This window comes from Bos grunniens, chromosome 9 (genome assembly GCF_055505025.1).
Source record: "Bos grunniens cultivar Pamir isolate PY7600 chromosome 9, Bosgru_T2T1.0, whole genome shotgun sequence".
Lineage (NCBI taxonomy): Eukaryota > Metazoa > Chordata > Mammalia > Artiodactyla > Bovidae > Bos > Bos grunniens.
In genome coordinates this window covers 9,764,409-9,786,882 of record NC_141173.1, presented here as the reverse complement: position 1 = coordinate 9,786,882, position 22,474 = coordinate 9,764,409, and the positions used below count along the sequence as shown (strand labels likewise).

The 22,474-nt window shown below is 39.3% G+C and overlaps 1 protein-coding gene across 2 annotated transcripts in view; it reads right to left on the bottom strand.

Moving 5' to 3' along the window:
- COL19A1 (collagen type XIX alpha 1 chain) overlaps nt 1-22,474 on the bottom strand; it is a 440,957-nt gene that overhangs the window by 409,346 nt on the left and 9,137 nt on the right. For both annotated transcript variants that reach the window (XM_086316743.1, XM_086316744.1), the window contains exons 2-4: nt 16,013-16,139; nt 2,742-2,816; nt 1,669-1,768 (exon numbers count right to left, since the gene is read on the bottom strand). In XM_086316743.1, the coding sequence (XP_086172869.1) occupies nt 1,669-1,768; nt 2,742-2,816; nt 16,013-16,103 (266 nt within the window). In that variant the 5' untranslated portion in view covers nt 16,104-16,139. The remainder of the gene's footprint in view (nt 1-1,668; nt 1,769-2,741; nt 2,817-16,012; nt 16,140-22,474) is intronic.

Genomic DNA, 22,474 nt, shown 5'->3' with positions numbered 1-22,474 from the left:
TTCTCCTGTGCAGAGCTGGAGAATTAACTTACATCGATTGCCCAGCAGTAGCACAGTGATTTAGAGCCCAAAATCAAAAAATAAATTTCAAGTCATACACAGTATTTATTACCACGCATACTCAAAAGAGAATGGCACTGTCTAAATGTGGCAACAAGTTTTCCAATGTAGCTACTTAAAATTGTCACTCCTATACTTTGGCCACCTGGCCAGAATTAGAGGGGTTTAAATCATCAGGAGAAGGTGAGAGAGAACATGCATTTTAATTTTTGGAAAAGGATTTATTGCCTTTCTTAAATTCATTAATTAATTTATGTTTAAGAAACATCTAAAGCAATATATATGAAATATATGAGACACAAACGGACTCTTCTTTACTGCATATGAATACCCAAACAGGGAGCTGTCAAGCCCTGAGGGTTTAATGTGTGCGTGTGAAGCCACTTTCAGGCTTAAGACACCCACGATAGCACAGGTCTGTACAGTGACATCTGCTGAAGTTCTCCAGCAGACAATCACTGTTACATTCCCTGATATCAAATTACCCTCTTCCTTAGCCCTCTGATTTTTTACAATTAATGAGCAGTTTACTTTTAAGGAACCATATCACTAAACTAAAAGTATCTAAAGGATCACAAAATAGAAAATTTAAAAGAAAATTTTCTCAAGGAGTTAGGAACCTGGTTTACATGATACCTCTGAGGATGGGCAACGAGATAATTAATGCTATTTCTCTTTGAGAATTTCAAAGCTGAGATTCTCAACAACTCTACCTGGTAACTCAAATATTAGAATACCCATCAGGAAGTGGAAACATCCATGCGTGTTTTCACACAAAAACATCTGTGTTGCATATTAAACCAAGCAGAATTTTATGCTTTATTCATTGCAGTGTAGTCATACACTGGAATGTTCACCTTGGACTCAAAGGCTGAATATCAGAACCATATATGTTCTATCTGCCTTCTTGATGACTCAGGCTTTCTGATTTACTGTTGATCCATCCTCCAGTTACCTATAGTCAGCCATACAGTGAATGCTTGCTTTGTATAATTGCTGGTCAACTGGAAATATTCAAGTGGAAAGTGATTCTTTTTAGTCTCATTTATCAGAAGTATAATAAAGATAACAAACAATAAAAAAGCCTTAGGTAAATCCATTTTGAAATAAATATCAAGATCAAAAAAAAAAGAAAAAGTTTTTTTATCCTACTGTTTACTCTATACAATATATACAATAAATAAGGGGTAAATTCTTTTAATTTATCATAGAGCTTATCCCTATGCATGAAGCATGTGGAAATAAATATAATAAATATCAGTCTTTTGTCTCTAAGTCTACATTGGTCTTATGTTTCAAATTCACATTTTAAAATCTAATTTTGATTAATTTGTTTAAACATAAATAATATTTCTTCAAAAATAGATTTAATTACTATTTTATAATAATCATGCCTCTATCTATACATGTAAATTAACACCACAGAACAAGATCAGTTTGCAGATTATTAAAAACCACAGTATAAAAACATCACATTTACTGCAGCATTCAAATGATTGTGATACTGTCAAGATAACTTTTTATTTTTAAACAAGTTATTTGGAATCTCTTTAGAAAGTAGTTTATATAGTATTAAAAAACATAAAGAAAAATTATTATTTTACTTACATGGTGTCTCTAATAAGAAGTGAACTTCCCAATTTGAAACAGGTTTTATCACCTTCACAAAACACATGTTTCAGAGAAAATCGCTCTGCTAGGTCAAAACCTGTGAAGTGTAACAAATGATTTAATCCAGCAGTTTTATTAAATATAGTAAACTCACAGAGATACTGATTTTTAAATAGTATTTTTTGTAGTCATTATCTGCAGATTCATTATTTCAGGTTAAATTGTAAAATTACTTTTTTAATATAAATTTATTTATTTTAATTGGAGGTTAATTACTTTACAATATTGTATTGGTTTTGCCATACATCAACATGAATCTGTAAGAGGACAAAATATATTTCAAGAGATTCAAATATTAATTTTCTTTGATATGGGAATGATTCTAAATAAATAATCAGAGTCGCTTATTGTACCAGCTCTGATAGCTAAAGACAGAAAACTAGTTAAATAAAAAGCACTATTACGGCGGGGCCTGGTGGGCTGCCGTCTATGCGGTCGCACAGAGTTGGACACGACTGAAGCGACTTAGCAGCAGCAGCAGCAGCATAACCCATCCAACTGAAATCTAAGCAGCCTTTTTAAAAATATCATGCTTTAGAAAAATATATGTTGGTGTGGGGAAATGCGTGGATTTCAAATGCAGTGTATGGATTATGATTATGCGTGCATGAGTCAGAGTGGAGGGAGGGTGGAGAGAGAAAATGGAGGATTAAAGGGAAAAAGAGAAAGAAGGGTAGGTATGTTCCAAAATGAGCGCCGTCACCATACTGGGGTATTGAGATCTTCTTTCTCATATACTTTCTTTATTTCACATTTTCTACAATAGATATGACTTTTATAATTTCAAATAACTTTTGTTCTCCAAGAGGTTGAATTGTTGGTCGTCAGGTTAAACAATGTAGAACTCTGCTTTCAGAAGTTTTTGTATATCATCTGCCTGCTTTGCTCTTAATTTTATTGATATTGGTCTTACCATCTTAAATTACAATGTCAAGGAGTCACCTACAATACACATGTTTGGTTATAATTTTACACAAAAATGCTTCCTTGTGAAAGATTATCATGCTTACCTGAAACTTCAAGTTTATCTCTGTTGTCTTTTCTAAACCGGCGTCCCTCTGTTCTCAGTATAGGACACTGGTTTTCTATTAAAAAAAAAAAAATATTGAGAATTTTCAGTATAGGGTCTATTATTTTTCTTTGAATAAATGTGAATCATGTAACACAACCAGAAATGTAAGATAAAATGGAAAGAAATTAAATCCTTTTATTAAATTTCTTTTAAACGAGGATAAGAGTATTACCCACTTAATTGTGTGTTCATGAGAATTACATGTGGTTATATACATGAAGTGTCTGGAATACAGACAATGCTTGTTAGTCTTAGCTATTGTTAGAATTTTATTGCTCTAATATTCTAATTGCTACAATATACTTGACAGTAGGAAATTAGCTAGCTTTAATATTGTTAAATTTTCATATTCAAAGTATATTCTAATATTAGAACAAGTGAACTACTACTATTTTAACATAACTTGTATTCAGGTTTTGATATTAGTGATATTAAACTTTAGAGCAGAAGGAGACTGCAATGGACTAAATGCGTCCCTCCCCAAATTCCTATGCTGAGGTCTTAATCCCCAGTGTGACGGTATTTGGAAGTGGGGCCTTTAGGACTTGATTAAGTTTGGATGAGGTCATAGGGGTGCAGCCCTCATGATGGGATTCATATCCTTTACAAAAACTGGAGAAATAGGAGTTCTTTCCACCTTGTGAGGAATTCAGGAAGAGGGTTCTCACAAGAACTTAGCCAGGTTGTCACACTGATCTCAGACTTAGTCTCCAGAACTGTGATAAATAAATGTCTGTAGGTTAAGTTCCAAACACTATGGTATTTTTGTTAGAGCAGCCTGAAATAAGTTATTAAAATAAAACTAAATAGCAAAAGCAGACTTCTGCTATACTAAAGTGGTCTATAGTGAAAAATAAACGAGATAAAAATCATTGCTGCTGCTGCCACTAAGTCACTTCAGTCGTGTCCGACTCTGTGCAGCCCCATAGACAGCAGCTCACCAGGCTCCCCCGTCCCTGGGATTCTCCAGGCAAGAACACTGGAGTGGGTTGCCATTTCCTTCTCCAATGCATGAAAGTGAAAAGTGAAAGTGAAGTCACTCAGTCGTGTCCGGCTCTTCGTCACCCCATGGATTGCAGCCTACCAAGCTCCTCTGTCCATGGAATTTTCCAGGCAAGAGAACTGGAGTGGGTTGCCACTGCCTTCTCCAAAAAATCATTGAGAAAATACTAATTATGTGTTGAGGCAGTTAATGATGTTCAAAGAAATGATCAAGTTTGCTTACACTCACAGTGGATTTACATATTCATTGCATCCCGATATACTAATATAATACTATACATGTATACACTAATTTCTTATTATCTGGGGTATATTTAAATTTAATTCAGACTACTATGACTGCAAAAGTGACTGTAAAGAAAGCTGATTGCCAAAGAATTGATGCTTTTGAACTATGGTGTTGGAGAAAACTCTTGGACTGCAAGTTGATCAAACTAGTCAATCCCAAAGGAAATCATTCCTGAATATTCACTGGAAGGACTGATGCTGAAGCTGAAAATCCAGTACTTTGGCCACCTGATGTGAAGAACTGACTCACTGGAAAAGACCCTGATGCTGAGAAAGATTGAGGGCAGGAGGAGACGAGGACAACAGAGGATGAGGTGGTTGGATGGCATCACCGACTCAATGGACATGAGCTTGAGTAAGCTCCAGGAGTTGGTGATGGGCAGGGAGGCCTGGCCTGCTGCAGTCCATGGTCCATGAGATCGCAAAGAGTCGGACACAACTGAGTGACTGAACTGACTGACAGCGACTGCAGTCACAATATTAAAAGACGCTTGCTCCTTGGAAGAAAAGTTATGAGAAACATAGACAGTTTAGTAATAGGCAGAGACATCACTTTGTCCACAGAGGTCTATATAGTCAAAGCTATGGTTTTTCCAGTCGTCATGTATGGATGTGAGAGTTGGACTGTAAAGAAGGGTGAGCACTGAAGAACTGATGCTTTCGAACTGTGGTGCTAGAGAAGACTCTTGAGAGTCCCTTGGGCAGCAAGGAGATCAAACCAGTCAGTTCTAAAGGAAATCAACCCTGAATATTCATTAGGACTGATGCTGAAGCTGAAGCTCCAGTACTTTGTCCATATGATGCGAAGAGCAGACTCATTGGAAAAGACCCTGATGCTGGGAAAGATAGAAGGCAGGAGGAGAAGGGGACGACGGAGGATGAGACGGTTGGACGGCAACATCAAGACAATGAACATGAGTCTGAGCAAACTCTGGGAGACAGTGAAGGACAGGAATGCTTGGTGTGCTGCAGTTCTAATCAGACATGACTTAGTAACTGAACAACAAGATTCTAAGAAATTAATAGCCATTTCAGGCATAATTGCAGCCAGTTTTTATAATATGCCAACTGTACAACTAGACAATTCTTAACCTAAATTGATGAAATATTTTGCCATCTTACAATCACAACCTTATTTTTCCAAAAATTCATGTTTTCTGAAATTCAGGTTTGGGTTTAATGACCTCAAAGATTTTATGACACAGAGATGAACTGCTGAAAATCAAACTGTGTCCTGCTCCATGGAAAGTGGAAACTACTGATTCTCCTGGTCAACTGCTCAGCCTCTCAATCCTTCACTTAACAAATGCATCGTAGACTTCAAGGGTGGTGACACGGCCTCAGCTTAATATACCTACCCAGAAGGATAAATCAAGTTATAAATAGTACTACCACTTAATCAGACGTATAAGATGTGACACACACAATTAAAACATGTAGTACTGAATAATTTTAAAGAATATTTAGCTACTTTGGAAACTCTTATCTCAGATATCTTAACATGATAACAAAACTGGATATTTTGTAAATACTGCCCATTTTTTTTAAAGAAAATTGAAGTCATATCCATTTTTATCTGAGTTCATCATCATTTTTATAAAAACTAAATATCCCATCAAGATCTCTGGACTGAAAACTAGACGGTGTTGCAGAGAGAAATTAAAGTCCTAAATAACCTAATGGACTAGCCAAGTATTTAGACTGAAAGACTAAATATTGTTAAGATGTCAATTCTCAATTTTATTTCTAGGTGTAGTTCAGTACCAATTAAAATCCCAGCAGGTTGTGTGTGTATTCCTATGTGAGTGTGTATGTGAAAACTGACAAGCTGATTCTCAAATTTAAGTGGAACTGCAGAAAAACTAGACCAGCTAGGACAAAACTGAAGAAGAAGCCAGAGGATCTACAACATTGTACACCAGCGACTTTTATAATGTAGTGCTGCTGCACATATAAACAAATCAGTAGAACAGAGAGTCCAGACACAGACCTGTGCACACATGATCTCCGGATTTACCACAAAAGGGCCAGTGCAGTTCCAATGGGAAAGGGATGGTCTTTTCAATCAGTGATTCTGGACCAATGGAACATCAGTGTAGAACAAAACTGAACCCTTACCTCACACCATGCACAGAAATTAACTAGAGATTCTCTTAGACATAAATGTGAAAGGTAAAGCAATAAAGGACTACAGAAACATGTAAAATCTTAATGAACTGAGGGTAGAAAATATTCACTGACAGGGACACAGAAAGCACAAAAGGTTGACAAATTGGCCTTCATTGAAATCTTAATAATCAAAAGACAATGTTAAAAGAGTGAAAAGGCTATCCAGGGACTATTACAATATGTATATCCAACAAAGGATCATATCCAGAACATAAAAAGAATTTTCACAACTTGACTGGGAAAAGTTTGAAAACCCTATCATGATAATGTGAAAAAAAAAAAAAAAACTAAGCAGTTCACAAAAGAGAATATTCATATTGCCAACCTGCCCATGAAAAGGTGCTCAACGCCGTTAGTAATCAGGGAAATGCAAAGCAAAATCACAGAGAGACCACTAAACGCCTAAAAATTAAAGAACGGCACAGGTGCTAATGAGGATGTGGAGCAGGAGAGATTCCCTATGTTGCTGCTCATGGGAGTGGAAGTCAATACAACCACTTAAGAAAATTCATAGCATTTCTTAAAGCTAAATAATCATGAACTCAAAACCTGGAACATCAATAACCCAAGAAAAAGGAGTACAGAAATGGTGTAAAAGGCTCTTTTAGAAGGGAATATTCCTCGCAGCATTACTCATAAGCATCTAAAACTGGAAACCACCAAATGTTCATTGACAAGAATAAATAAACAAATTGTGGTATATACAATGAAAAAGTGTAGCAATAAAAAGGAATGAACCACTGCTCTATGCAATGACCTGGATGAATTTCATAGATATAATAAGTGAAAAAAAATGCCGTCCTCCAAAGAATACAAACTTTCAGTTCAGTTCAGTTGCTCAGTTGTGTCCAACTCTTTGTGACCCCATAAATTGCAGCACGCCAGGCCTCCCTGTCCATCACCAACTCCCAGAGTTCACCCAAACTCATATCCATTGAGTCCGTGATGCCATCCAGCCATCTCATTCTCTGTCATCCCCTTCTCCTCCTGCCCCCAATCCCTCCCAGTATCCGAGTCTTTTCCAATGAGTCAACTCTTCTCATGAGGTGGCCAAAGTACTGGAGTTTCAGCTTTAGCATCATTCCTTCCAAAGAACACCCATGACTGATCTCCTCTAGAATGGGCTGGTTGGATCTCCTTGAAGTCCAAGGGACTCTCAAGAGTCTTCTCCAACACCACAGTTCAAAAGCATCAATTCTTCAGTGCTCAGCTTTCTTCACAGTCCAACTTTCACATCCATACGTGACCACAGGAAAAACCATAGCCTTGACTAGACGGACCTTTGTTGGCAAAGTAATGTCTCTGCTTTTGAGTATGCTATCTAGGTTGGTCATATAAACTTTAGAATTCCATTTATATGAAGTTCAAGAGATTGTATGACTTATCTATATCAGAGTACTGGTTACCTTGGTAGGGTGTCAGCTGGGATGGGATCCAGGAAAGTCTTCTGGGGTTCTGGAAAGTTCTATAATAGGATCTGAGAGGCAGTTTCACAGGTGTGTAAATACATTATGCAAAAATTCACTGCACTGTGCACCTAAGATTTGTGGACCTTTGTGTGAGTAATACCTCAACAGAGTGAGGAAAACAGCTTGTCTTTGAGAAAGCACTGTAAGCTAAAATAATTTTTATAAAACAAAACACCAAAATTGTGATCAAATTTTTTACAATGACTTTGAATGACTGTATGACTGTTGTAAATGAGGTTAACTTTAAGTTCTTCACAATGTATATAGGGAGACTCCAACAGATGATTGGCAAGCACACATCCAGACTATGGAAGGAACTTCCTACTATGATGCATTGGTAATGACTGGAAGGTATGTCAGCTTATTGCCAAGTTGGAAACAGTATATATCTTATTTAAATTCTTCTGCGGACTTAATGAATATATGATGATGCCAAGATAATACCCCTGTCACTTTGAAGTAAATAAAATTGAACATTTCCAATAATATTTATGAAAATGCTTTTCACTAAAGTCTTCAGTTTATAAAATTCAAATACAGCTTTATATCTCTAGTATATGTGCTCTGTTATGAAAAGCTAAACAAAAAAATGAAAACTAAATGTTAATTTAAGTGAAGTAAGTCAGACAAAGACAAATATCATGATATCACTTCATATGTGGAATCTAAAAATATGATACAAAGGAGCATATTTACAAAACAGAATTGACCCACAAACATAGAAAACAAACTTCTACAGTTACCAACAGGGAAAGTTGGGGAAAGATAAATTAGAAGTTTCGGATTCATATATACACCAGCTGCTGCTGCTAAGTCGCTTCAGTCGTGTGCGACTCTGTGCAGCCCCATAGACTGCAGCCCACCAGGCTCCCCCATCCCTGGGATTCTCCAGGCAAAAACACTGGAGTGGGTTGCCATTTCCTTCTCCAATGCATGAAAGGGAAAAGTGAAAGTGAAGTCGCTCAGTCGTGTCCGACTCTTAGCGACCCCATGTACTGCAGCCCACCAGGCTCCTCCGTCCATGGGATTTTCCAGGCAAGAGTACTGGAGTGGGGATACACACACTACTATATATAAAATGGAAAAACAACAAAGACCTACTATATAGCACAGAGAACTATACTCGGTACCTTATAATAACCTATAATGGAAAAGAATCTGAAAAAGAATATATATATATATATATGTTTATATATATATATATGTATTTTCTGTACACCTGAAACTAACACAATATTGTAAGTCAACTATATTTCTGTTGAAAATAAAACAACTAAATGTTAATTCCTTGGGTGTAAGACTCAAGGTACAATAAGCTGAATGCATGGGTCTCATTGTTCATTGCATAAAAAAGGCAATACAATATAAGTAGATATAAAAAATTGGATATGTTAATTTCTTTAAGCAATGATACATTTTAATACAAAGTAAATCATACTTTTGGGGTAAATGTGCATGTATCTTGAAGAACTACTTATAAGACCCACATATCCAAGCATCCTGTCAGATAGGAGAATTTAGGCAGGGGTAGCATTTCAAATGAAGGCAATGGCAACCCACTCCAGTACTCTTGCCTGGAAAATCCCATGGATGGAGGAACCTGGTAGGCTGCAGTCCATGGGGTCGCTAGGAGTCTGACACGACTGAGCGACTTCACTTTCACTTTTCACTTTTATGCATTGGAGAAAGAAATGGCAACCCACTCCAGTGTTCTTGCCTGGAGAATCCCAGGGACGGGGGAGCCTGGTGGGCTACAGTCTATGGGGTCGCACAGAGTCAGACACGACTGAAGCGACTTAGCAGCAGCAGCAGCAGCAGCAGCATTTCCAAGGCTCGTGGTAACCTTTCAAAAGTAATTACTAAAAATTCACCACAAAGATGCACTACTTGGGGGCCCTTAATCAACAGACCTTTCCAAATATTAACGCAGAAGTCTTGTCAGATTTAAGATGCTGTCGGTGACTGTCAGACCCCCTTTCCGCCTGACTTAGCTTGAAGGACCCGGGCAGTTCATAGGGTTGGAAGGATACCGCAAGGGGATAAAGCACCAGACAGGAAGGCTAGGTCAGATTTGGGAAAGATTATCTGATTTCATCGAGACTATCTACAAAAATTACATATATTTTAAAAAGATTTTTATCCTTCTCTTCCTCTAAAAATTAGAAACCTGAGGGCCCGAGAACAAGTCATTTAAGAGAAGTTATGTGACTTCCCCCCAGATTACACAGTGACTTGATGGCAGTGATGAAATAAAACTCATTTCCCATAGTCCTGCTTTTCCCCCTGTATTGTACATGCTTCTCAAAATCACATTCCAAACAAACAGTACCTATGATATTCTCTTTATTTAGTAGAAATGTATTTTGTCCTTGCTCTCAGTTTGAAACATGTGCTTGAAAAAAATCACTTGTTGCCTTAATCTCTAAATCCTTCTCCTTGTTCTCACCTGCTGACTTGGCCTCCTATTCAACTGGTAAGCGTTCTAGTCCAGAAACTAGATCACATGCCTTTCGAAACATATTTTTCCTATCACTGCTCTGGTCTTTCCACGCCCACTTATATGTAAAAGTCGTCGGTTTGGTATTCATGAAAGGCAGTTTGTATTCCTTCTTTCTCCTCTCAAATAGCACAGGGAAGGAAGGGATTACATGGGAGCAACGTGTGCGACGAGAGCAGGGAAGGAGGGCATCAGCTGCCTCCTGAGAAACTGCAACAGGTCTCTCTCTTGTCTGTTTTGACTGCTTTATTTTTTCTATTTCTTCATATCCTCAGGAGTACACATACTGTGTTATGGAATTGTGTGTGTTAGTTGCTTAGTCGTGTCTGACTCTTTGCAACCCCATAGACCGCAGCCCAACCAGGCCCCTCTGTCCATGGGATTCTCCAGGCAAGAACACTGGAGTGGGTTGCCACCTCCTTCTCCAAAAGGAACTATAGAAAGAAAGAAAGTGAAGTCGCTCAGGCGTGTCCGACTCTTTGTGACCCCATGGATTGTAGCCTACCAGGCTCCTCCATCCGTGGAATTTTCCAGGCAAGAGAACTGGAGTGGGTTGCCATTTCCTTCTCCAGTATTATGGAATTACTACCTCTATAATCACAGTTAAGTCTGTCTAGTTTCACAGGCGTTCTGTTTACCACTCTTCTTTTTTATTGAGGTATAGTTGATGTACGTTATATGTTTCAAGTGTACAACACAGTTGTATAATTTTAAAAGCTTATACTCCATTTATAGTTATTATAAAATATTGGCTATATTCCAAGTGCCAATGCTTATACTTGTAGCATATTTTATACATAATAGCTTGTACCTTTTAATCTCCTACCCCTATATTACCCCCTCTCTCTTCCACTGGTAACTGTTAGCTGGTTCTCCACATCTGTGGGTCTGTTTCTTTTTTGTTACATTCAGTAGTTCATTTTGCTTTCTAGATTCCGTCTTTCTCTGTCTGGCTTCCCAGGTGGCGCAGTGGTAAAGAATCTGCCTGCCAATGCAGAAGATGCAGGTTTGATCCCTGGGTCAGGAAGATTCCCCAGAGAAGGAAATGGAAACTGGCTCCAGTATTACTGCCTGGAGAATCCCATGGACAGAGGAGCCTGGCAGGCTACAGTCCATGGGGCATATCATTTAGCATAATACCCTCCAAGTTCACCCATGTTGCTGCAAATGGCAAAATTTCATTCCTTTTTATGGCTGAGTGTTCCACTGTGTGTGTGCTTGTGTGTGTGTACCTGCTTTATCCTTTATTCTTTATCCATTGATGGACACTTAGGCTACTTCCAAATCTTGGCTACTGTAAACAATGCTGCTATGAATATTGAGGTGCATGTATCTTTTCAAATTAGTGAGGTTTTTTTCACATATATACCCAGGTGTGGAATTGTTGGGTCACGCGGTAGCTCTGTTTTTAGTTTTTTGAGGAACCTCCACACAGTTTTCCACAACAACTGCAACAAGTTACATTCCCACCAACAGTGTACAAAGAGTCCCTTTTCCCCACACCCTCGCCAGTGTTCGTCAACTGTGGTCTCTTTGGGGGCACCCATTCTGACAGGCCTTACTCTTGTTGTCTAACATGTGTTGAGGAACATTGTTCTCTTTACCTCTACTGACAAAACTCACAACACGACATTTGTCTCAGGATTACAATTGAGAAGGTGAACAGCAGTTTACCACAGACATAGAACTAGCTTGTATTCTTTTCATCCTGCTCCTGCTGCTGCTAAGTCGCTTCAGTCGTGTCCGACTGTGTGTGACCCCATAGACGGCAGCCCACCAGGCTCCCCCATCCCTGGGATTCTCCAGGCAAGAACACTGAAGTGGGTAAAATGTATCAAAATAAGAACTTTCAGGTGCTTTTCATTTTTTTTTAAGGCTGACAGACTCCCTATTGACAGAGGCCTTTCTTTTGATTGTTACTAGTTGTCCTTAGGACCCCTGTACACTATATTTTGCTGCTACTGCTGCTAAGTCGCTTCATTCGTGTCCAATTGTGTCACCCCAGAGACAGCAGCCCACTAGGCTCCTCTGTCCCTGGGATTCTCCAGGCAAGAAGACTGGAGTGGGGTTGCTATTTCCTCCTCCAGGGGATCTTCCTGACCCAGGGACAGAACCAGTGTCTGCTACTTCTCCTGCACTGGCGGGTGGGTTCTTTACTACTAGCGCCTGGTGGCTCAGAGGGTAAAGAATCCGCCTGCAGTGTGGGAGACCCAAGTTTGATCCTGGGGTTGGGAAGATCCCCTGGAGAAGGGAAAAGCTACCCATTCCAGTATCCTTGCCTGGAGAATTCCATGGGCAGAGGAGCCTGGCAGGCTACAGTCCATAAGGTTGCAAGGAGTTGGACACGGATGAAGCCACTTAGCACAGCACATCACAGAGCCAACTGAGAAGCTCCTAGATTAAGGAGAGTGGAAGATAAAGAGGAACCATATGATACATAAGCTTCTATCATAGAGGAAATTTTTAAGAAAGTGATTAAAGGCAGTCTGGAGCTAATGCATGCAATATATATTTGTTAATACAAGTTTCTTCCCCACCGTTTTTTGACAACTGAGCTGAAATGGCCACATTCAAATTGTTTATCTGCTGTGTGAAAACACTCAAGTATGTCTTATAATCTCAACATAATGGTAACACTGACCGAAGTATATGAAACCACTAATTCTGAATAGCTTCAGGATTTTAATTTTCAAGGTGTTATTGAATCTCTCTGTATTATTCTTGATTCTATCTCAACTGGGCCAATATTGCAAGTAACCTTTAAGTACTCCACTGAGTTCAGTAAAGCAATTAAAAGACTCGAATTATCCTTCGTATATTTAAGTTTAACAGCAGACTGTTGACAACTTCACAGACTCCAGAGTTGAAATCCTAGCCTCTCCCTCAGATTTGTTATATTTTATTTTTAGCTGTAATCACTTCCCTCCGGTAAATGGTTAGTGACCACACACACAGGTCTGCACATGAGGAAACTAAAAAGGGAATCTTGCGTGTGAATCAGACACACAAGACACGAGAAGAGCCCCTGTCAGGCCAGGCTCGGAATGTCATCCTCTCCAGTAATCCTCATGACAGGCTGTGCTGACGTTTTCAATTAATGCAAATGATACTTTCAATCAAGTAACTTCAACGGCAGGTTTAGGGTGAGTTGTTTCACGAGCACCTCCTACCAGACAATCTAATAAAATCAACTTTTCATCTTTAGTCATTTCCCTCCATGCTTCAAGTTACATAAAGCTTACTAGACTTTTGATTAACTTGGAATTCACACCCAGGAAACTCTTTCAGAAAGATTAATGTGGTAGAGTAAATTGAGCCAGAACATATGCATTCCAATTTCCCCATATACAGTAAACCTGATTAAAGAATTGGGATAGCAACGTACAGGAGCATCACATTCAGGGAAATCCCAAGGTGGCGGAGCTTCAGTTCTGCAAGATGATTACCTTCTGGAGATCCACAGCGAACAGTACTCTATTATACACATAGAAGTGTGGGGCTCCCTGGTGGTTCAGTGGTAAAGAATCTGCCTGCCAATGCAGGAGACATGGGTTCGACCCCTGATCCAGGAAGATCCCACATGCCGCGGAGCAAGAGCTCCGTGCACTGCAACTACTGAGTTTGTGCTCTGGAGCCCATGAGCTGCAGCTACTGAGCCCACGTGCCACAAGTACTGAAGCCCGTGCGCCCTGGAGCCTGAGCTCCGCAGCAAGAGAAACCTCTGCAATGAGGGGCTCGTGCACTGCAACTGCGGCACGGTTCCCACTAGCCACAACTAGGAAAAACCCTTTGTAGCAACGAAAACCCAGCAGAGTCAACAATCAATAAGTAATAATACATTTTAAAAATAAATAAATGGAAGGTCAGATCAGCTATAAAAATAAAGAAATGTCTTATCAGGGTAGAGCTCATGTTAAATGTTCTTACCCCTCCAAAAAGAGTTATTGAAGTGTAAATTAACAAGTAAACAAATAAAAAATAAAAGGAACCTGGTACAAGATAACCAGCTGAGGAAAAAAGAGACAATTATCAAAAAGGCGAGTGTTTCTTTATTTCCCTAAAACACGGGGCATTAGATTCACCTGGGAAGCTGGTTAAAAATGCCAATTACTGAATTCCGCCCCAGGCTGCCTTGCATCATAGGTGTCTCTGGAGTGGGACCGGGGAATCAATACTCCAGATGATCCTTATTCACACTAAAACTGGAAAACCATTTGGGTAGATCCTTCAGATCATCATCAGGAACACTTATTACACACTAGCATGTGCCTGGAAACTGATGCACTCTCCTTTCTAGCCAAAAAAGTCCTATCCCCTCTGATTAAGTAATTACTTGCATTACCTGCTATGTCTCTTAAAATGAAGAGACATTAAAAAAATTCAGGAAAGTTGCAACATTATCAGAATAAACTCCCTGCCCTATGTACTATTTTTTGCCATGAGTCATTCCTGATTTTTCTGATAAAAGAAAGTGTTTCCCCCACCCCAAAAACGTATGAGAGCCACAGGATATGTTTGGTATGGTGTTAGCATATTCAAACTCCCATGTAGATTATTTTATGAAATGTACCTCCTGCCAAATTAGTGAAAAATCATAAAGACTTACAAAATGTTCAAGAGACTCAGATGTGTTATATCTTTATAAGAGATTGTTATAAAAGTCTCAAAAGTCTCTACTGGGGTGTGTTATAAACCTGTATATACCTTGTTAGCCAAAATTCTGAAAGAAATATTCAAAAGAATAAGCACAAGGCAACTCACACTCTCAGGACATATCATCATATGTGACTATTGTCAGAATTCATCATGTGTGGTCATTTGCACAGAAGGCAAGTCAAAGCTTCTTTTTGTTTAACAAATGGCCTTTCAGTGGGTCTAGTTAAACTTTATAATATAGAATGCATGTAGTTCAGTAACTTACACATACTCAATGTTCAAGAAAAGGTTTCCAAATTAGCCACTTGATCATGTTTAAAAATCAGAGATGGAAATAACTGTTTCAAATTGCCTTCAAGTCCTTTGGAAATATTTATGAGGTTGATAATTTAACAATTGCATGTAAATATTAGGGCTTCCCTGATGGCTCAGTGGTAAAGAATTAACCTGTCAAGGCAGGAGTAGTGGGTTCGATTCCTCGGTTAGGAAGATCCCCTGGAGAAGGAAATGGCAACCCATTCCAGTATTCTTGCCTGGGAAATCCCATGGAAGCGGAGCCTGGCGGACTACAGTCCATGTGGTTGCAAAAGAATCGGACACAACGAAGCCACTAAATAACAACAATTATCTATTTAGGTCAAAAAGTGCTCTCAAGACTGTTATTTTCCTGTTCACTTCATCTCAGACACTACAAAACTGACATATAATTAAGCTACATTTCTTTTTCTATTTTAGTCTGTTTTCACTTTTCCCTAATTAACATTAGATACATCCCTTAATACTAACTGGGAATGAGTTTCCATATTATAATCTGAATAATTTAAGTAACATCATTTAAAGGTGAAAGGGAGAAATAGACACATGGATGCAAAATGCATACTTATATTTATAAATATCAATGAGATAAACAAAAGCTATTTAGACTAATACATACATTGAAAAATGTAAATTTAGGCATTCTCAATGTGTGACTTGAAGGTCAATGGGGAAAACAATAAATTCTTATCTATTTGTTACTTGTAGATTTAATCTATGTCCTCTTTAACCATAAGATTTATTTTCATAATTTTTTAAAAATAAAGACTATAAATAACATTTGAAGACTGGACACAAAGGTGACCTGGATACCTGGCTTGTCTCTGCTCATCACGGAAGCGGAAGCAGGAAGCAGGAACGCTGCTGCCCAGAGCCAAAGCCTCCAAGAGCCAGCGAGCCTCATGGCGCCTCTGAACCATGGGAACCAGTGGCCACAGATCTGCAACAGAACAGAATGTCTGAATTGAGCTAGTGTATGCAGTTCCTTTCATTATCATCCCCAGAAAATCCTCAGCACCAAGGAGAACACAAGAGATTTTCACATTATATATAATTATGTAATTGGATATCTGATTATATATAATTTGCTGTTGCTGTTCAGTCACTCAGGCACATCAGACTCTTTGAGACCTCATGGACTGCAGCATGCCAGGCTTCCCTGTTCACCACCATCTCCTGGAACTTGTTCAAACTCATGTCCATTGAGTCAGTGATGCCATCCAACCATCTCATCCTCTGTGGTCCCCTTCTCCTCCTGCCTTCAATCTTTCCCAGAATCAGGGTCTTTTCTAATGAGTCAGCCCTTCGCATCAGGTGGCCAAAGTATTGAAGCTTCAGCTTCAGTATCAGTCCTTCCAATGAATATTCGGGGTTAATTTCCTTTAAGATTGACTGGTTTGATCTCCCTACAGTCCAAGGGACTCTCAATAGGCTTCTCCGACACCACAGTTCAAAAGCATCAATTCTTCGGTGCTCAGCCTTCTTTAAGGTCCAGCTCTCACATCCATACATGATACTGAAAAGGCCTTAGCTTTGACTAGATAGAACTTTGTTGGAAAAGTAATGTCTCTGCTTTTTAATATGCTGTCTACATTTGTCATAGTTTTTCTTATAATTAGATACTATATATTAATGTAGACTTTATTATGCATGAGAAAGCTCTGAAAATATTTTCAGATTAGTTCCTATTTATTAATGTCCATACACCCTCTTATTTCTCTTCTTTGAAATCTTTTTAAAACCACACCACGTATACAATGATTTGTATATATATATCTTTATTGGGGGTGGTGGCAGGGGAGCTTCCCTGGCAGCTCAGATGATAAAGAATCTGACTGCAGTGCAGGAGACCTGGGTTTGATCCCTCGGTCAGGAAGATCTCCTGGAGAAGGAAACGGCTACCCATGCCAATATTCTTGCCTGGAGAATTCCAGGACAGCGGAGCCTTTAATCCTAGTAAAACACAAATATTGAAATTTACCATTGTAACCATTTTTAAAAGTATAGTTCAATGCCATTAAGTACTTCACATTGTATATTCACCGCCACCATCTATAACTTTTCATCTTGCAAAACTGAAACTCTGTATCTATGAAACAATAGCTCATCATTTCTCCCACCCCCAGCCCCTGGCAACCGCCGTTCTGTTTTCTGTCTCTACTAATCTGACTGCCCTAAATCACATATATGGGGAATCATGCTGTACTTATCTTTTTGTGACTTTATTTCACCTGGAGTAATGTCCTCATAGCATGTGTCCTCATGTCATAGCATATGTCAGTATTTTCTTCCTTTTTAAGGCTGAATAACATTCCACTCTATGTACATACCACAGTTTGTTTATCCATTCCTCCACTGAGAGACACTGGGTGCTCCCATCCTTTAGCTATTGTGAATAATCCCGCTATGAACATGAATGTGCAAAAATCTGTTCAAGTCCCTGCTTTCGATTTGGGTACATACTCAGAAAGGGTCATATGATAATTCTAATTTTCTGAGGAACTCCCATACTGTTTTCCTTAGCAGCTGCAACATTTTACATTTCCACCAACAGGGAACCATGGTCTAATTTCTCCAGTCCTTGCTAACATTATTAGTTTCTGGTTTTTTGCTTTGTTTCTTTTCTTTTTTTAATTTTTTTAAATAGCAGTCATCCTAATGGGTGTAAAATGGTATCTCATTGTGGTTTTCATTTTCATTTTCCTAAGGATTAGTGATTTGAACATCTTTTATCTGATATTTGTATATCTTCTTTAGATAAATGTCTACCTAAATCCTTTGCCCATTTTTTAATCTGTTTTTCTTGTTTTTTGTTTTTGTTGCATTGTAGAAATTCTTTGTATATTTTGGAAATTAATCCCTTATCAGACATGCGTGTTTGCTCAGTCACTTCAGTCATGTTCAACTCTTTGTGACCCCATAGACTGTAGCCAGCCAGGCTCCTCTGCTCATGGGATTTTCCCAGCAAGAATACTGGAGTGGGTTGCTATGCCCTTTTCTAGGGGATCTTCCTGACTGAGGGATTGAACTCACATTTCCTGCATTGCCACCAGAGAAGCCCCCTTATCAGTCATAATGATTTGCAAACATTTTCTTCCATGTTGTAGATTATCTTTTCACTCTGTTAATTGCGTCCTTTGCTACAGAGAAGGTTGTTTTTTTTTGTTTTTCATGTAGTTTAATTTATCTGTTTTTTTTTTTTTTCTTTTTCTTTTCTTGCCTGTCCTTTAGGGCTTCCTTTGTGGCTCAACTGGAAAAGAATCTGCCTGCAATGCAGGAGACCTGGGTTCAATCCCTGGGATGGGAAGATCCCCCGGAGAAGGGAAAGGCCACTCACTCCAGTATTCCAGCCTGGAGAATTCCACAGACTCTACAATCGATGGGGTTGCAAAGAGTTGGACATAACTGAGTGATTTTCACTCGGCCTGTCCTTTTGGTCATATGATTTATATTTTAAAAGTAGAATTATATTTTTCACAATTTTTTTTCTCTTCTGAATAGTAATCTTTCCTTCTATTTAAAGAAAAACAAAGGATATATGTAATGCCTATCTCATCTGAGCCTGACTTGGCATCATTTTTAACTTTAGTTGTTACCTCTCATAATTGTTTGTCTTTCTGATGTAGGTTACTACTTTGTACATACCACAATAAAAATTTTAATAAAACAAATCCCTGTAATGAAAAACATAAACGTTACTTAAGCTATTTTTTTATATTGAAGTAACTAACATGGAAACATGAACCGGACATGGAACAACAGACTGGCTCAAAACTGGGAAAGGGGTACATCAGGGCCTCTTATTATCACTCTTCTTTAACTTCTATGCAGAGCACACCACATGAAATGCCGGGCTGCAATCCAGATTGCAGAGAGAAATATCAATAACCTCAGATGTGCAGATGACACCACTCTCATGGCAGAAAGCGAAGAGGAAACAAAGAGCCTCTTGATGAAAGTGAAAGAGGAGAGTGAAAATGCTGACTTAAAACTCATCATTCAAAAAATGAAGATCATAGCATCCCATCCCATCCCTTCATGCATAGGGGAAACAATGGAAACAGTGACAGACGTTATTTTCTTGCGCTCCAAAATCACTGCAGACGGTGACTGCAGCCATGAAATTAAAATACACTTGCTCCCTGGAAGAAAAGCAATGACAAACCTAGACAGCGTATTAAAAAGCAGAGACATCACTTTGCTTTGTCGTCATTGTCTAGTCACCCAGTTGTGTCTGACTCTTGCAACCCCATAGACTGTAGCCCACCAGGCTCCTCTGTCCATTGGATTCTCCAGGCAAGAACACTGGAGTGGGTTGCCATTGCCTTCTTACTTTGCTTACAAAGGTCCATATAAGCAAAGCTATGGTTTTACTAGTAGTCATGTATGTATGTGAGAGCTGGACAATAAAAAAGGCTGAGCGCCGAAGAACTGATGCCTTCGAACTGTGGTGCTAGAGAAGACTCTTGACAGCAAGGAAATCAAACCAGTCAGTCCTAAAGGAAATCAACCCTGAATATCATTGGAAGGACTGATGCTGAAGCTGAAGCTCCTGCTTTGGCCACTTGATGGAAGAGCCAACTCATTGGAAAAGATCCTGATGCTGGGAAAGACTGAAGGCAGGAGAAGGGGACGACACAGGATGAGATGGTTGGATGGCATCACTGACTCAATGGACTTGGGTTTAAGCAAACTCTGGGAGATAGTGAAGGACAGGGAATCCTGGCATGCTTTAGTCCAAGGGGTCTCAAAGAGTCAGACTCGACAGAGTGACTGAACAACAACAAAAACATGGAAACAGACTGCAAGTAAAAATATAATGGCCCTCTCAGTATATTTAATTGCAGTATTATTAGAATAGCTATTGTAAGAGTTTTAAGTATACAAATCATATTATACCATTTTTGCCATAATTCAAAGTTTGCTGCTGCTGCTGCTGCTGCTGCTGCTGCTAAGTCACTTTAGTCGTGTCCGACTCTGTGTGACCCCATAGACGGCAGCCCACCAGGCTCCGCCGTCCCTGGGATTCTCCAGGCAAGAACACTGGAGTGGGTTGCCATTTCCTTCTCCAATGCATGAAAGTGAAAAGTGAAAGTGAAGTCCCTCAGTCGTGTCTGACTCTTCACGACCCCATGGACTGCAGCCTACCAGGATCCTCCGTCCATGGGATTTTCCAGGCAGGAGTACTGGAGTGGGGTGCCATTTCCTTCTCCAAATTCAAAGTTTATTCAAGTCAAATAGAAAAGAATGCATGACACTAAAGGCTAGATGTTGTCAATAGACACTCTTTAGGAAAAAAAAAAACTAAAGCCACCATCTTTGATATTCTGCCTGTGCCAAATACCTAGATTAGCATTTTAAAATTAATTCAAGATTTAGATATTTCTGCATGAATAGCTAGAAGCAGTAATTTCAATATGAAAACCACATGTGTGGTTCTAAAAATCAAACAGCTGGTTTTATGCTTATTTCTTTTGAACTCTTTCATCCATCTACGGTCATAATCCTCATATGACTTTACAAACTTATCCCAGCTATTATTTCAAGTCAGTTGGTAGCTGTTAAAACAGTTTTATTTCAAATAAATGAGCTCACAAATATTGATCTCAACTTCAGAGATATGCTTGATTGTTTGCATTTTTAACCAAAGTGATTTTTATGAGTTGATAAATTAGCAGTGTAGTACAGTGTTTAAAACTTCATGCCTAGGCTCTGCCTGGTTATGGACACTATGTAATTTCATCAAGACTTCATTTATCCATCTGAAAACTGAGAATAATTCTACAACTATATCACTTAATACATGGAGAAAGCATATCACAGGGCACTGAACACAGTAAGTGTTCAACAAAGTTTCTGCTATTATAATTGTTTTACTCCACATATGCATAAGTAACAAGTGAAAATTTATGATTATATTTATCTATTCAGCCTGAGATTGACAGCAATAACTGAAGAATGGAGAAGTGCCAAAGCATCCTAAAAATCTATGTTCATTGAAGCTTTGGTCCCTGTTTCAGGAACAAAGAAGCAGAGAGCTATAGGCGTAAGCATATGAGTTCAATCTTGGGGTTTCCCAAAATATTCGAGTCACTTGGAGGATAACAGTACTTAATTTCAATCTCACTTATTCAAAATGTTTGAAGAATAGACGTTATATTTAGTTGGCTAAATGTTCTAGTTACTAAAGAATTGCCGTTCCACCACTCTATTGAAATGTTTCTGGCCAAGTTCACCAAAAACTTGAAAGAAGAATCCTTTTCTCCCGGTGTCTTAACTCCACCAGCTGACCCCTCCCTCCTTGAAACCCTCCCTTCTCATCAGCCTCCCTCCCTCGCCTTTGCTGGTATTCCATCTAAATCCCCTTCTCAGATTTTTTTTTCTACCTGATTTCTTAATGATGGTATCTGTGGGAGTCTGAGGGTATCTGAATGGTGGTATCTTGCTCTCCTCTCTCTTTATAATGTCTCCTTAGGTCATCTTACCGATTCTCTCTGCTTTAAGCAGTATCTGTCAGATAATGAATCTAAAATTCACGGCTCCAGTCTAGCCTTCTTCTCTGAACTTTGGATTATGCATCCAGCCACCCACTCCGTAGTCTCTCTCAGACATCACACAAGCATCTATATATATCTAACACCAAACTAAATGCTTGCTTCTTGACTATGCTCTTCCTCGCCTCCATAATTCACCCTCATCAAGACGCTCCAATGAGAATCCTAAGCATTCTTCTGCCTTCCCTACTGCCGTCTCACGCACCCCCATCCAACAAGGGGCATCAGTGCTACTCCAAACACCTCTGAGAGCCACACACTGCTGTCTGCGCCTCTGCCGCTTGCCTGGCTCAGATTGCCCTGATGAAGACTCCTCCCCAGCCTCCTCACTATCCCCCTCCACTACAGGCTCCTGAGCAGGTTTGCTCTCTACACAGCGCTGGAGAGCGTTCCTTAACATCAAAGTCAGATCACGTCACTGCCCATCTCAAGCCCTTTCACGGTTTCCCATCAAATTTGGAGGGCTTCCCTGGTGGCTCGGGAGTGAAGAATCCACTTGCAATGCAGGAGATGTAGCAGGAGCTGTGGGCTTGATCCATGGATGGGGAAGATCCCCTGGAGAAGGAAATGGCAACCCACTCTAGTATTCTTGCCTGGAGAATTCCATGGACAGCTCAAGGGGTCTCAAAAGAGTCAGACATGGCTTAGCAAGTAAATAATAGTGGTCAAACTTGGAATGTAATCCAGAAGCCTTCCTATGGCCTAGAAGGAAGCCCCGATT